Genomic DNA, 15,926 nt, shown 5'->3' with positions numbered 1-15,926 from the left:
CTCATTAAGGGAATAGAAATAATTATTTCCCTACTTCTGCTATGGCAATATCCCTTTGAGAAATAAGGTGAATTGTTGGGGATTTGCGGGGGGGGGGGGAGGGGGGGAGTGAGGAAAGGTACTTTCAGCACAGGTGTCCATTGTATGAAAACTATCGGTATCACTGTGATTATGTTTTAAAATCAGAAGATGCCATGATGTAGAGTGCTAAAATGATTATTCCCCTTAATTATTATTCCTTCTGTACATTTCAAGAATTCTGTTTTCTCTTCTCCCAGATCACTTTCCACACATCAGGTGTTTTGACTCCTATGAAGATGATTCCACACAAAGGTCAACTCATTGACTAGTGAGACCTTGCCTGGATCCACTATATCACCATTGGCAAAGATGTGGCATGCGTGCAGAGCAAGCACTCAGGGAGCTGCTCTGTTGCCCCTCTTCTCAGCACCCAAGGACATTTTTTGCATTCCCTGCTCCTCTTTCCAGCCACCCAAAGCAAGCACTTCCTCCTTCAGTAATGTTGGGGCTCACAGACATCTTGAATTTGCCTTCTGGGCACTTGAACTCTGAAAAGGTTTGCCAGTACTGCAACTATATCATCACAATCCTGGTCATGCTGCCTACTTTCCTCCTGGCTCACTCTGTAGCTGCTCTGAACCCACTTGGGGTGACTTCTTTGATCTCCCCTAATGCTTTTCAGCTCCTTGTGTGCTGTCTTCCCCCATTAGAATGAAAGTTATTTGAGATGGGAGATCATCTAACTTCTGTGTTCTTCAGTTCCCAGGGTTTCACAGTGTCTGGCAAATAATAAACACTTTTTTTCTTTCTTTCTCTTCTTTTTCCTTTTTTTCTTCCTTCCCTCCTTTCCTTCCTTCGTTTTTCTTTCCCTTCCTTCTTTCTTTCTTCCCATTCATCTATATCTCTCTTTTATTGGGGAAGAAGAAACAATAGAGCAGTGCCATCAAATGTTTTTTTCTAATAAACTATATTAATTAAATTCTGACAGTATTCAAATGATTTGTATTTAAAACTATTTCATTCATGCATTGTGTAACTGAAACTCTAATATCATTAGCAGATATTTAGTGTATAAGCCATCTAATAAATATTTCATATCAGAAGAAGGATTTGCACTTGAATTTTATTAGTGTCCAAAGAGATTTAATTATATTTTTTTAACCAGGAAAAGTATCCTAATGGGGGAAACTTTCAAGTTGCTTTCAAAATTTAGTGTCTGAGAGAAGAATTACCTCTAAAATGTGAGGCTAGTACAGTTTTTCTTTGGCTGGATAATTCTTGTTTCCTTGGTTTGCTATTTTCTGATAACTCATTAAAATAACAACTCATTTATGTTCTCTAATGACTTTGAAAGATATGAACACTGAACTTGCTCCTGAACATTCTGACAAATGTATACTTGGTATCAAAAAAATTTTTACTTATTTGCTTTTTCTTCATGTTAAATTTGTCTTTTTGCTATGGTGAATACAAAAGCAGAATCTCTTAAAGAAATCATCATTAGAAAATCTGTCATTTTACAGAAGATAAAAACTGAGGCCTAGGGAATCCGTCTCATCAGAGGTAAGATTTGAACTTAGGTCCTCTGGCTTTATGAAACAGTGCTCTTTCCCTTGTGCTATCTGATTTATTTAGCTCCTTGAGAACAGGAGTCATGATTTATTCAATATTATTTATATTGGTAGCCCTTAGGATGGTGCCTCACACACGACAGGTACTTTTTGTTGTTATACTATCAGTAAAACATCTTTCCAATAAGAGGAGGAATATATTTAGGTAAGAACATGCCAGAGAGCTAAAATTTACATTTTAAAATATAGGCAAAAGAAGTTTTCCATACTCATTTCTAGGTATTCATCAAAGAGCCCATAAGCATTCATGGGCTGCAGGTTATAATCCCTTTCCCACTGTGGGAAACTGGTTTTTCTCTGTGTGCCTTGCTCTTGACGGACTTTTCTCCTTGTCCACCAGTTCTGAATTAACCTGCATGACAAAAAAAATCAATTTGTGGAAAAAATATGTATTTATAAAAGACTTTCCAAGACTCAAAGGAATCAGTCACCACATGCAAACACAATAAAAGAAAAATGAAAAATTGAAGAACACATTCAAGACAAGGGAAAGAAGGATTTGGCCTTTGGAGTCCATGATGGTGGCAGAATCAGTGGTAAACAAGGAAAATGTGTGTCATTTACTAGATGCTTTATTTCCATCATCTCACTAGAAGTTCACAACATTCCTGTGATACAATTAAAAGTATTTCTGTTTTTCAGAGTATTCCTGAGATTTCTTCCATTAGCAGACAGAACTTTGAATCAGTCAGTGGTATAGAACAGAGCCCTGGGCCTGGAATCATGAAGACCTGAGTTTAAATTTGGCCTCAGACATTTATTAACTCTATCATCCTAGATAAGTCACTTATTCTAACTCAGGCTTAGTTTTATCATCTGTAAAATGAGCATAATAATACTACTGACCTCCCAGGATTATTTTGAGGATAGTATTTGTAATGAACTTTGTGAACCTCAAAAGGATATATATATATATACATATATATATATATATATATATATATTCTGGCTATCTTCTTCCTCCTCTTCCTCTTTATCTTTCCTGTTACTAGCATAGTGCCTGCATCATCTAGCTTAAACCATTTAAGGAGTCACGACAAGCTTTATCCTTGGAGCAACAAGAAATAAAGAATGAATTAGACCAACAAGAAAAATGCAGAGTACAGGGTAATGCTTCATCCAGGGGATGGCTTTAGGTGGGATAGCTGTGGGTAGGGACAAATGGTGGTGAAGAGAAGTGCTAAGGCAGGCAAAGGATTTGGAGAAATTGGAAATTGGGTGCATCAAAAATAAAAACAAAATAAACCCTCAAATTCACTGACTTTGTAGTAGGTCTCAGATTAGGAGTGCTACTCTAGAGCCTTTCCTGCAGTGACATTTTTGAGTTATCCACTTTTCTAAACCCATGCTTTCTCTTTTAAGAACAACTCTAAGACAGAGAGGCAAGGGCTGGGCAAATAGGTTAAGTAACCTGCCCAAGGAAGTGTCTAAGGCTAGATTTTAACCCAGGTCCTCCCAATTCCAGGCTTGGAGCTGTCCACTGTGCTACTTTGCTGCTCTGCTTTATTATCTGTATTGTGAATAGAATTTCCATGATAGGTCTTTTGAATGGAGAGAATCTTATTATAGTCAGTGATTTCAAATAGACTTCCTTGTTTTTGAACGTTTCTCCTTTGGTGCCTTAAGAAACTGGAGAAGGAGAATCAAATGTTTGTAATAAGGGACTTAGGAGACACAAATGAAGATAACAAACCACTCCCTGCCATGAAAGTTGCCAAGGAGGAGGTAAGGCTGACTTTTTAAGGCATATTGCCTGTTAGTTGTCTTGGCATGGGAGTGGGAAGTGAAAGGGAGGATAGAGGAGAAGGCCATACAGAATGTCCTAATAAAGGACTATGACACAAGCAGGCAGAAATGGGGAGTAAAATAGGAAGAGATAAAGCATTACAGATTTACATCCCCCATAAAAATTAACTGATTAAAAAAACTGTGCAAACATAGGTTTTATTTATTTGCAAAAAAGAAAGACCTCACAAAGAATACAGCTGTATGTGTATGTCTGTAGTCATGGACTTGCATTATTTCCACTTGGAAATTATATTATTATGAGTTTAAATCAGCGGGCTGTCCAAAGGAAATCTAGGGAATTTTTCCTAATTTCCTGAACTCCCCTTTGCCTTCATGTGCTTAGAGGAACTTAGATGCAAAGCTGGAAAGAACTTTGAAGACCATCTAGTCTGACCTCTTCATTTTACCACTGAGGAAACTGAGACCTAGAGCATATAAAGGACTTGCCCAAGGTCACACAGAGAATATATATCAGAAGTAAGAATTGAATCCTGGTCATCTGCTGTGGCAACTTCCAAATTATAAAATGATCATCCTCCTCCTAAAATGGTTACAGGAAGGGCATAGGTACACCCTTCTTATTATGAAGGCCATGATCCCAGGGATAGAATGAATCCTGAGGGTACCACCAAGGTATAAATTCAGAAGAGCTCCATGTACAAGGCTCTTAGCAGGTTAAGCACAGACTTTTATCAGCATATTTATTATTTTTAAAAATCATATTTTTAGAAGGCAGTATGGTATATGTAAAAAATGTTGGCTTTGATGTCAGAGGGCAGTGCTTAGCATATAGTAGGTGATTAATAAATGTCTATTGATTGACTGACCAGGGTTCAAAGCTTGGTTCTGCTCTTTTAATCTTCATTTCTTCATCAATGAATATACTATTATTTTATGTTACATAATTTATATGTAATGAATGTTTTATATATATATATGTACATATATATATATATATAATATAGACAGATGATCTTTGAGGTCTCTTATGGTCTAGACCTATGGTACTAATGAGAGTGGACACATATGTCATTTTAAGTTCATGAATTATCTTAATACATAATTTGATTGGATCCTTTCTGCCCCAACAGCATCTGAGAGGTAGTAATAATCTCATTTTCCAAATTCAAATACTGAGGCTCAGAAAGTTTCGTGACTTTTCCATCACATGTGTCAGAAGTAGAAGCATGGATTTTGATCTAGAAAGAACCTTAAAGGCCCTTTAATTCACTCCATTAGTCTCAGAGAAGGAAAATTATTTGCCTAAAGTTGTGAATCATAGAGCTGGGATTCAAACCCAGATATCTCCGGGCTCCAAGGCTAGCTCTCTTTCTATTCTACAGTGATACCTCTCACTGTTACTCCTGTTGGTGACTAGTATTGAGTCTTCTATAATAGGTCCTACCTTCCAAAGACCCAGGAAACACCTCAGGGATCTGGTTTGCCCAGACGGTCAGCTGCCTATGGCCCTTCTCTCAGGCCATTCATGGAAGGCGGTGAACCCTAAATTCAGAAGGTCTTTGTACTTACGGGTAGCCGAGCTCCATGAAATTGTTCCAGGTCTGCTTTAGCACCATTATAATACCCATTTGCATACAGAGATCAATAAGGCATCCACTAGGGTGGCACTACAATGTAAACAAACAGAGAACTTCATGAGATTGGAAGTTCCTTGAGGGCAAGGGCTATCTTTTGCCTCTTTTTGTATCCTCAATGTTTAGAATGGTGCCTGGCACATGGTCGACATTTAATGTCTGTAGAATGAATAAGGACATAAGAAGAACCAGGCTTGTTCTCTTCCTTTCTTCCTTCTTCCTGGTCCTCCTCATCTTTTCTCACAAGCTTTGAGAAATATATATAGCTATATTTACATGTCCTCTTGCTTGTTTTATTTTACCCAAGGTAAAATGCCCAAATTAGAGATTTAGGGCTTGAGTCAGGTGCTGGGGGAACCAGGGTTACAAGTATACACATATTATATATATATATATATACACATATATATGTATGTGTGTGTGTGCGTGTAAGATGTATATACACTTTTACACACATACATACATTACACATATTTTCTCTCCTAAAATATAAGATAGATAGATAGATAGATAGATAGATAGATAGATAGATAGATAGATAGATAGATACACCTCGGTCCTCTCTATACCAGTGTAACAATATATGTGTATACATATATATATAGGGAGCTTATAATGTAGATGTAAACGGGATTAGGTTAGCTTCCTCTTTACTTTTATTCCCTCCCTTCCCCCTTTGGATTTACTTCTGGCATAAGAATTTCTAGTTAGGACACTGCTCAAATCAAGAGCTTGTTTCTTTTTCCCCCTTCTTGTCCCCCATGTTACTTATTTGAAGGATGTAGGATGTGAGGCATCTGGGAGAAAATACAGACCTCTTCTAATCTCCACCTGTTTATCAGCCTCAGATAGGCACCTGGGTGTCCTGTAAACCTTCAACACAAGACAGCAAATTAATGCACCACACACATTGGCCCCCATGTATACTTCACATAGTTCAACTCCTCTTTCAAAACAAATCAGCTATCCAAGGGAGCTAGCACAGCCCTCGCTTTCTCCAGAATGAGCTAAGCCTTTGGGAAATTCCTGGGACATTCCAGGTTGTCCACAGTTCCTGAATTAGCTCTCCCCTTTGGTTCCAATGTAATAATCACTATTTAGGCATTTGACATAAGAGCAAATGTTTGGCAAAAGACTACTGAAGTTCACAGTGTTTGGATGGGGTGTGCTTAGGAATCCAGACATAGATTTTGGTCCCTTCCCTTTAGGAGAGTAATACCGTTACTATGTATGCCTGTACTTCTGACCCACTGGAAGAAGCATTTTTAGAAACTGAGTCTTAGATAAGATATAATCTTTATATTTCTTTGAACTGGCTTTTTGTATCAATATCAATGACTCCTGGGAAATTAAATAATTTGGACTCACACTGACTTAAACCAATAACTGGAGAGCTGATACAAATAATATTATCCATCCTAATCAACTTCCTTCATCCTTGTTTACTAACTGTTTTTTCTTGTTTCTCACAGCAATTACTGGTTGATGGGTCCATTCTATGAGTCCAGTAGGTCCAGGCAATTCTCAAGCTGGGAGAGGTCAAGAGGTTTCTCTGAACCTCCAGGAATAAAGGCTTAGCAGCCTCATTGGGTAGCCTCTTTCAGCCCCACTCATCATAAATCAATTTCTTCTGATCTCAATCTCCAAATCTTCCTTGCTGCCATTTCTGTTTCTTCCTTTTCTATTATTTGGAGACAGAGATCTGATTTACTCTCCTCCTTGTGAAAAGTTCTGGTACTGGTCTCAGATCCAAGTGGCTGATTTCACTGCTATGACAGGATGTGGGTGGTTTAAAAATGGTTGTTCACAAATGCAAGTGATCTCTACTTATATTAGGCACAAAAGGAATGAATGGAAGTCTTAGAATTCTGAGAGAATAAGGGGGTGTTTTCCGGATTCCAGGGAGTTAGAAAAGTGGGGTAAAGACCCTCCTATTCTTTAACAGGCCCAAACAAGTTTGGAATTAGGATGGCAGATGTTCAACTCTATTCTACACTAGGCATTGTTCTTTCTCATCAGTTGCCTTAGTAGGCTACATTTTCTTGGTAATCAACTCCTGGTCTTTGTGGGAAGAACACTTTCCTGAATTTCCTTATTTTAATAATACCTGTCTCCTCCCATACAACTAATTTCTAGGCCTTTTTCATCCTCCTCTCACCCTACAGGCATACATATAGCTGCTATATACATACATTTCACTTATGCCCCTGGGTACCCATGGGCTAGGGTATTGTCTCAGGTCAGCACCATGCCCATTCTCTCTTCCCAGTGCAAGACAAGATGCATAGACTCAGTCCTTACCTTCCAAGGAAGAATGCAATGTAAAAGGTAGAGCTGTTCAGATTGACAAACTGAAAAAGAAACATTTTCAAAGTGAAGCTGTTCTCCCACTCAGACTCGGTACGAGGCTGCTCTGTGGAAAAAGAGGGAGCAGAGGTTGAGAGCCTTATTAGTCTGATATCAATTGGGATGGGACTCTCAGTCAAAGTTCTGGACAGCTCCAGCCACCTTAGGTGTGCCTGCTTCTTGGCCCTCAGCAAGGTCCCACACAAGTGGTCCTTTTTGGCTTTCAGAAAGTTTTGATGGCACAGATTCTTTTCACTAACATCAAAAATTTAGCAGGGTAGTCCTAAGAGTTATCTGAGGCATGTGGGTATTATTTCATTGTGTGTACTGTAGTGATCAGGGCCTGGAACATTAGCAAACACTGGTTGACTGTTACAGAGGTTACATGACTGGACCTGGTCTACCCACCTTGTGTCTAAGAGGTGATATATGAACCAGGTCTCCCTAAATCTTAGCCCAGCCCCTATTCACTTTACCATCACTCCCTCTTGCAATAGGAATATTAAAATTCTATTATCTCTGTTGTCTAAAAAGCTATTTAGCTCAGGGTGTGTGTGTATGTATATGTGTGTGCATGTGTGTGTGTGCAAGTGCATGTATGCACACATGTACACTCACCTGGTTTTATGAAGTAATTATTATCAGTGACAAAATCCCAAGTTCCTCTAGTATTGAAGTCAAGGCAAAAAAGTAGTCCTCAAAGAGCAGTCTACATCCAATCCTGGGAGATTCATGTTAACTAGAACCTTACATTTCATCTTTGAAATGTACTGGAGTATATCCTTTCCTTTGTGTCTTTTTTTCCACTAGTGCATTAGTAAATGCTTACCAACCAACTCTCAAAAAAAAATCCCCAAACACCATACACTTTTAAATTTAGGCTTTGTTAGTAACATTTTTCAGTGACTCAAATATAGACAAAGAACAAAATAAATTTGATTCTGATATGTAGTTTGCTGATTTCTGACATGTAACTAAATGCTCTCATAGTAAATTCAACAATCAGCTCTAGCACATTTCTGCCTTTTGTAGTTTATTCTCACTAGAATGTAAATAAACTCCTTGAAACCAAGAATTGTATTTTATTTGTGAGTTAGGTGAAGTAACGATTTCAAATTCTACTTGAGCTACTTTACTAAGTGTGGGAATTTGGGTAAATTGCCTCAGCTTCCTCATCTGTAAAATGAGAGTAGTGATTGAACTTTTCTCCTAGAATTGTGAGGATTAAATGAAGTAACATGTGAAAATATTTTGAAAACTTTAAAGTAACATATAAATGCTTATTATTATGTACCATGACATGGACAGTGATGACTGTTAATCTTGTTTGGAGAAGCACCATCAGGTAATGGAAAGAGTGTACTGCATTTGGAAACTGAGGCCCTGGGATTAAATCAGGATTCTGTTCTTTACTACCAGTATGACCCTGAGCAAATTGCTTAGCCTCCTTGGGCTATAAAATGTGGAGAGATGAATTAGTTGGCTTCCTAAGGTGCCCTCTTGCCCCAAATTCATGATCCTATGAATGTTTCTAGGCCCTAACTGAGTTTCTACATTTTTTTTAAGACTAAGTGGTGTGATACTAAGACGTCAAATTTGCTGCCTACCCCAATCCTCCAATCTCTTGGGCATATTACCATTTCTGTTCCTAATTTCAGTATCTAATCTTTTGCCTCTGAATTTTTGTCCCTCCTGCTTGGAATAAATTCCTTCCTTTCCTCTCTCTCTCTCTTAGATTCCTTTGAGACTCAGTTCATATATTTCATATATATATATATATATATATATATATATATATATATATATATATATATATATATATATTTCCTTCAGGAAACCTTTCCTGATCCCCACAGGTTGTTAATGTTCTCTTTCTGCTCTTTATAAATTTAAGGGCTATAGTTCTCTCATTCCACTGCAATATATTTTCCTTAAATGCAAATATTGTTTTATTTTTATCTTTGTATCTCCATGCTGGATACACTGTTTCTCATTAAGAGAGTGGTTAATAAATCCTTAGAGGATTTATTCTCTCCACTGCACATTCTACCCCCATGGCTAGGTCCTCAGGAGAAGCTCTGGTCTAGCTCCAAACCCTAAATTTGTATTCATAATTTCTAATCCCAGGCAAGGACATTCTCCTCTCCTAAATTGCCTTGAGCTCTATTGCTATGAAATGCATTTTGAAGAATGTGTCAGCTGCCACAGATTCTGCCTCCAAATGGAAATTGTATGGTTAATTTCATTTATTCCTAATTGCATTCTCAACTCAAGTACTTGTTAAAAAAACTATATTTAATATAAAAAAATATTTTTTTCCTTTTTTCTCCCATTTCTAAAACTTAGAACAACTTGCCTTAATATTTCTTTTCTGTATCAATTTTTCATTAAGGAAAAGCTCAAAATGTTTCCTGAAAAGCCTCCAGAAGAGGAGGAAGAGAATCATTTTGGTTTAAAATGATCTAAGAATAGTTTTCAGAATAGGACCAAGTTGCTATTAAGATAAAGGCAGCTAGGTGGTTCAGTGAATAGAATGCAGGGCCTGGAGTAAAGAAGATTCATCTTCCTGAGTTCAAATTTGCCCTCTGCCACTTAGGTATGGGACCCTACACAAGTCATTTCACCCTCTTTGCCTCAGTTTCTCATCTATAAAAGGAATTGAAGAAAGCAATGGCAAACCACTCCAGTATCTTTACCAAGAAAACACCAAAAGGGATCATGAAGAGGTGGATACAACTGAAACAAATGAGTGAGCCATTAATAGAGGATATACTATCATTAGGACTGGGGACAGATTTTACCTCTTTGTCCCCTAGACCAGTGTTGGCAAACTTTTTAGAGAAGGAGTGTTGGGCCCCATGCCCACCAGACCAGGTGCCATGCTGCCTCCCCATGTGTTGCACCCCCCACGTTGACCCCTGCTCCCCACTTTACTACAGACAGGGGAGGGAGGAAGCACTCCCATTAGGTTGATGGGCAGAGGGACAGGTGAAATGAGCAATTTCTTCAGGAGTGTGTGGAGAGGGGGAGGGGAGCATCTCCCTCCTGAGTCCCACTGGCTTTCCAGTAATGAACTCTGTTGGGTTTCTGCAGGTGTATCCACTGAGAGGGCTCTGCATGCCATTTTTGGCACCCATACCATAGGTTCACTATCACTAGCCTGGATCATCAACCAAAGCACATTAAACAAAATCTACTAGATATGAAACAATGTGCCAGGTGCTAGAACCCAAGTTAATTTGGGGTTTCAGGGGGAAGCTAGGCACTAGTAGCTGGGTGGGATGTGAGAAAAGGTCTCATGTAGGAAGTGGTCATAGAACTGAGTACTGAAACAGGATTCCAAGAGGCAGGTGTGAAGAGGGACTATATTGAAGGCCTGGACAAGGGCATGGAGACTGGAGGAGTAGAGTATGACAGTTGTCTGTGGACCTGATTAGCTTTCAAAAAGATCGACATTTGTTTAAAAAAAGACTCCTTACCAACAACTTTTACTACCACTCTTTATATCAGAATAGAGCTTTCCATTTACACAGCTCTTTAAAAATATGGCTTTCTCTTTAATATTATGCTCATTTTATAGGTAAGGAAATGAGACTCTAGGGGTCACATGGCAAACAAAATGTAGACTTCAGACTCGATCTCAGGCTTTATTATTCAAAGTCTAATCACTTTGGTAATACTGACAGACAGTGGTTCCATTTTGTATTTTCTACCCATTATTTTTTACTGAGGCTGTAAGATAACTCAAGCTTGTGTATATTTTGTAGATTCATATATAAGTATATAATTGAAATATTGAATGGCAAAGAAATCAAGAAGCATTTCTTGCTAGAAAAACTATATATGGAAATGAGTCAACATGGGTCAAATGTGAGAAACTATATCTATGATTCCAGAGACTAATAGTTTGAGTAATCAAATTGGAGTTGTTCTTCACATCTTGAAACTGTGAAACATTTGTGGTCACTTCATGGTTTGTCCATCAGCTCATTCCATTGCTCTGTGAGGTCAGCAGAGTTTTCTTGGATGAATACCATTTTTCATTATCATAGATCACTGGTTTGGAGGGATTAACAAGTTTATTTACACTCTTTGTGACAACCATCTTGCTGTTGTTGTTCAGTCTTGTCTGACTTTGCAACTCCATTTGGGATTTTCTTGGCAAAGATACTAGAGTGGTTTGCAATTTCCTTCTCCAGCTCATTTTACAAATGTAAAAACTGAGGCAAATAGGGTTGAGCAACTGGCCCAAGGTCACATAGCTAGTAAGTGTCTGAGGCTAGATTTGAACTCAGTACGATGAGTCTTGCTGACTCTAGGCCTGGCTCTCTATCCACTGTCCCATCTAGTTGCCCCTATGCCAAAAGAAGGTATCAAATAAAAATAAACAAACATAGTTCCCCACCTTAGACAAATTCAGAAATTGTTGCTAACTGTTTCTGAACACATGGCATCTTCAACTTTTACCCTCAGGATATTTGAGTGCTGTTGTGCATCCCACCTCATAGTAGGGTGAAGTAAAACATTGTCACTTACCTAAATTTGTCAGAAGAAGAGCAACTTTTTCATACAACTGCAAAATAAGGAGAAAAATCATTCACAATTCAGAAATAATGTGCACAGACCTCAAAATATGTAACTCAAGAAGAAGAAAGTGACACAGCAATCAAAATGGAACCTTCCTATCCCCTCCAAAAGAGCCCATTTTATATTTTAGAGGGAACTTGTTGTCAACAAGTCCTGTGTGCTCTTGACTCCTTTTTTGGAGATTCAACATCATTGGGAAAATAAGTTATTGCCTCTTGATACATGATTTTCTTCCCTAAGATTGGACTTTCTTTCCTAAATGGCTACAGTTTCTTGGGACCATGAAATACTGTAGAATAGGATACAGAGTCTAAGCCCCAGAGTCAGGAAGACCTGACTCAGTCTTGCCTTTCATATAATCTCTGTGATTTTGGACAAATTATTTAATTCTCAGAGCTCTAGATGACTTTCTAAGATTACAAATAGTACCAGAAAGGGATTTTTTTTTCCACTGGGAGCCTCCATTACCCATGAAAATATAAGTCTAGTCATGTTTCCCTGAATTCTTGAGCAGAATGCAAATATCAACTAATATTTATTGAGGGCTCATGGTGCCATGGAAGTAGACTTCTCCATTAACACAAAGGGTCCCTGTTGACTATCTTGCAAATGGATTGCCCTATGGGGAAACTAGTTGAGAGTCTGAAGATAGTGCAGCTCTGATCCACCTCTACAATTGAAAAGACAGTGAAAGTTCACAGCTAACTGATCCTGGGTCAGACATGTGATTGCTTTATAGAAAAGCAAACTATTACTGGTTTAGTATTAAACAGCTCTTGAATGGTACCAAAGAATTTTATTTCAGTTTCTCTCTAAATCAGATGGTAAGATCTTTGAGAGTACAGATTACCTTTTGCATCTTTTTTGTATTCCCATCACTTAAATAGTGCCTGGCACATAGGCTTAATAAATGTTTATTGATTGATTGATTAGTTGATTCTCAGAAATTCTTAGATTTCTATTAAAGACCTCAAAACTGGGTTGGATATGACCTAATGATGATTTGATTAGAACAGGAATATGTATCAGTGTATATGGTTATATATGGACATTTTGAGACTATAGACAATATGAGAACAATTTGTTCCAATGGCCAGGAAGGCAGTGGAAGTGGGAGCTGTGGAACACTTCAGGGTTGATATAAGCATCACAGTAGGCAAGGTTATCCACTGAATCCTAGGCCATCATCTGTCATCTTGACTTTTGTCTCATCACTGGACTTCAGTGACTCTGGAAGAGAGAGTGAGGCAGATGACTTCATGCAGCTCTGCCTCACCTAAATCCAATTTCAGCATGAGTTGAATGACATCACCTTATAGTGTCATTTTGGTCCTCTTTGAGTACAAAAGAATACCATCAACCAACCAACATATGAACCTATTTTCTCTTTTGATAGATGAGACACCTTTAAGACCCTTAAGGGCAGGAATTTTCTTGTTTTTCTCTTTATCTCACTAGTGCCTGTTACAGAGTATGTGTTCAATAAACACTTATTCTTTAACAAATGTTGGAGGGATTTTTTTTCCAGATATAGGTTAGACTAGATGGCCTTAAAGGTTTCAGAGCTTCTATTAGCTGTGGTTGTTGCCGGCCCAAGACTTTTTCATCCTTTTGGGGAGAAAAGGTGCACAGAAACAGATTACAAGGTAGTACCAGTGTCCTATAAATGATTCAGTCAGTAAAAGCTATTCTTAGAAGTTTTATTATGAAAGATACCACTTAACTACAAGTGTGATTAAGAAGGAATTTCAGAAAAAGGGTGGATATTAAGGGCAAAAAAAATGGAGATGATTTATTTTCTCTCCATCAACATTCATTTTTAATCTTCTCAGGAGGCAAGGAAGAGGGTAGAGTGAATCAGAGGTATCAAACTCTACTCTATCTACCCATAAGTAGCCAAAACTCCTGTGTGCCACTGGAACCCAATTAAAATGTAACTTAAAAATAAAAAAAGAATGTAGTTAAGAATGTGTTGTTTTCTAAATCTATATGTGGCTGCTAGGACTTGTTTCTCTTTTAGTTTGATGCCACTGAACTAGATGATCTCTAAGGCCTGTTCAATAAATCAATTAATGACTTCAACAACCCCAAAGCATTAAGTAAGTGCCTAATACATGGCTGTTATGCATTGGGCATACAAACAGAAAGGAAGTATTATCTCTGCTCTGAAGGAGTTTACAATATGTTCAGAGCTACAAATTCATCACCAAGGCTTGTAAACTGATCTATTGTATCTTTTGCTATCAAGATGGTAGAAATGCAAAAGAAACATGCTGGTGAACATTTGAATATGAAATGAAACTTGAGAGAAAAGATGTCCTCTCTCCCAAAGGAAGCAAACCAAATTGCTTGGAAACCTCAAAGCTAAGCAAACTTGGAGTCTTTACCTTGGGGACATTAACTTTCTACTGGTTATCAAAATATCCATGAAAATACAATTCATCCAAATGACCTACAGGATCATATTTTGAACAATGTGATGACAGCAATAGACCATTCCTTTTATTTTAAGACTATGAAAGTCAAGTCTTGTTCAGGAAGGAGCACTGTGGTATGGATTAATCACACAACTTAGCGTGACAATAAATACCTAAATTATAGGCAAATATACAACATTAAAATGCATACCTTTATTTTAATCATAAAAAGACAAAAGAACTGTCATTTTGCGCAGAAATAATAAACCATGTATTGGATTAGACTGTTGGGGGCCTATTTTGTGAAAATTAAATTCTGTGTGACCTAAAAATTCAGCTTTAAGAGCAAGGCAGAAATGAAAGGAATATTGGCTTTGAAGTCCAAGGACCTGGTCTGATACTAAGCATCTGCAAAAGTCAATGACTCCCTGGGTCTTAGTTTCCTCATCTGTAAAATGAGAGGGTAGGATAGTGATGGCAAACCTTTTAGAGACAGAGTGCTGGGCCCTTCCCCCACCCTACCCCTTAGACCAAGTGGCATGCCCACCCCACCTAAAGACCAATTGCTCTTCCCAGCCCCTCACCTCTCCCACCTCACTTGCCTACTTTCCTCATTGCCCCATACAGGAGAGGGAGAAAGCATTCCCACTGGGCTTCTGGGCAGAGAGGCGGGTGATAAAAGATGTGTTTGGAGAGGGAGAAGAGAGTGGCCTTAGCACTCCACTCCCACCCATGCTCTGCTCTGCTCCAGCTATGAGTCACACTGTGAATTCTGCTTCCCTCAAACCTAACCCCATCACAGGAATCTATTCACCACAGACTCAAAAGGCTGCCATCTCTGCCTCCCAGCACCTTACCCCAGACAGGGGAGGGAGGAAGTGCTCCCATTGGATTGTTGGGCACAGGGGTGGGTGATGAAAGAAATGTTCTCAAATGCATGGAGAAGGGGAGGGGAACAGCTCCAACCTGAGTCCCTCTGGCTTTCTAGTACAAACTCTAGTGAACAACTGCAGGCAGAGAGAGCTCTGTGTGCCCTTTCTGGCATGCATGCCATGAGTTCACCATCATTGAGGTAGGACAAGATGGCCCCTGTCTCCTCTAGAATTCTGTTATTCTTTAGTCTGGATTTCACGAAGGTCTATTTGTTTCTGGAGTTCACAAGAACAACTGCTTTGCTCTATATAAATGGAGATTTTGAGCCTTTGACTTTGAGCCTAGAAGTCCTTAGTATTTCCCAAAATTTCCTGTAATATCTACTGTGTCTCCATGTTGGAGGGATCACATTATTGGTATTTAACTGGTGGTAACTCCTCCCATGTCCTCTTTTTTGGGCAACAATCAGCAGTGATGGTGGTGAGTGGGGATGGCTGAAAATGGCTAACCAGTCATGGGCATGTGGTTTTATTTTGTATACTCTTTATTCCTTGACTTCTAAGGATCCTTAATAAACCTCATAAAATATAATAAATTTATTATTAGAGATATTAATATAACTTTTGCAGCCCCCACATCCACATATATTATAAATGTATCAAAAGTCT

At 38.5% G+C, this 15,926-nt stretch overlaps 1 protein-coding gene across 2 annotated transcripts in view; it reads right to left on the bottom strand.

Moving 5' to 3' along the window:
* Positions 1–15,926, bottom strand: part of ANO4 (anoctamin 4) — a 475,191-nt gene that overhangs the window by 66,491 nt on the left and 392,774 nt on the right. For both annotated transcript variants that reach the window (XM_007503277.3, XM_007503279.3), the window contains 5 exons: positions 11,918–11,954; positions 7,337–7,448; positions 5,851–5,908; positions 4,971–5,068; positions 1,862–2,004 (listed from right to left, as the gene is read on the bottom strand). In XM_007503277.3, coding sequence (XP_007503339.1) covers positions 1,862–2,004; positions 4,971–5,068; positions 5,851–5,908; positions 7,337–7,448; positions 11,918–11,954 — 448 coding nt within the window. The remainder of the gene's footprint in view (positions 1–1,861; positions 2,005–4,970; positions 5,069–5,850; positions 5,909–7,336; positions 7,449–11,917; positions 11,955–15,926) is intronic.

This window comes from Monodelphis domestica, chromosome 5 (assembly GCF_027887165.1).
Source record: "Monodelphis domestica isolate mMonDom1 chromosome 5, mMonDom1.pri, whole genome shotgun sequence".
Lineage (NCBI taxonomy): Eukaryota > Metazoa > Chordata > Mammalia > Didelphimorphia > Didelphidae > Monodelphis > Monodelphis domestica.
Note: the sequence above shows the minus strand (reverse complement) of the source record. Positions and strands in the feature narration are given on the sequence as shown.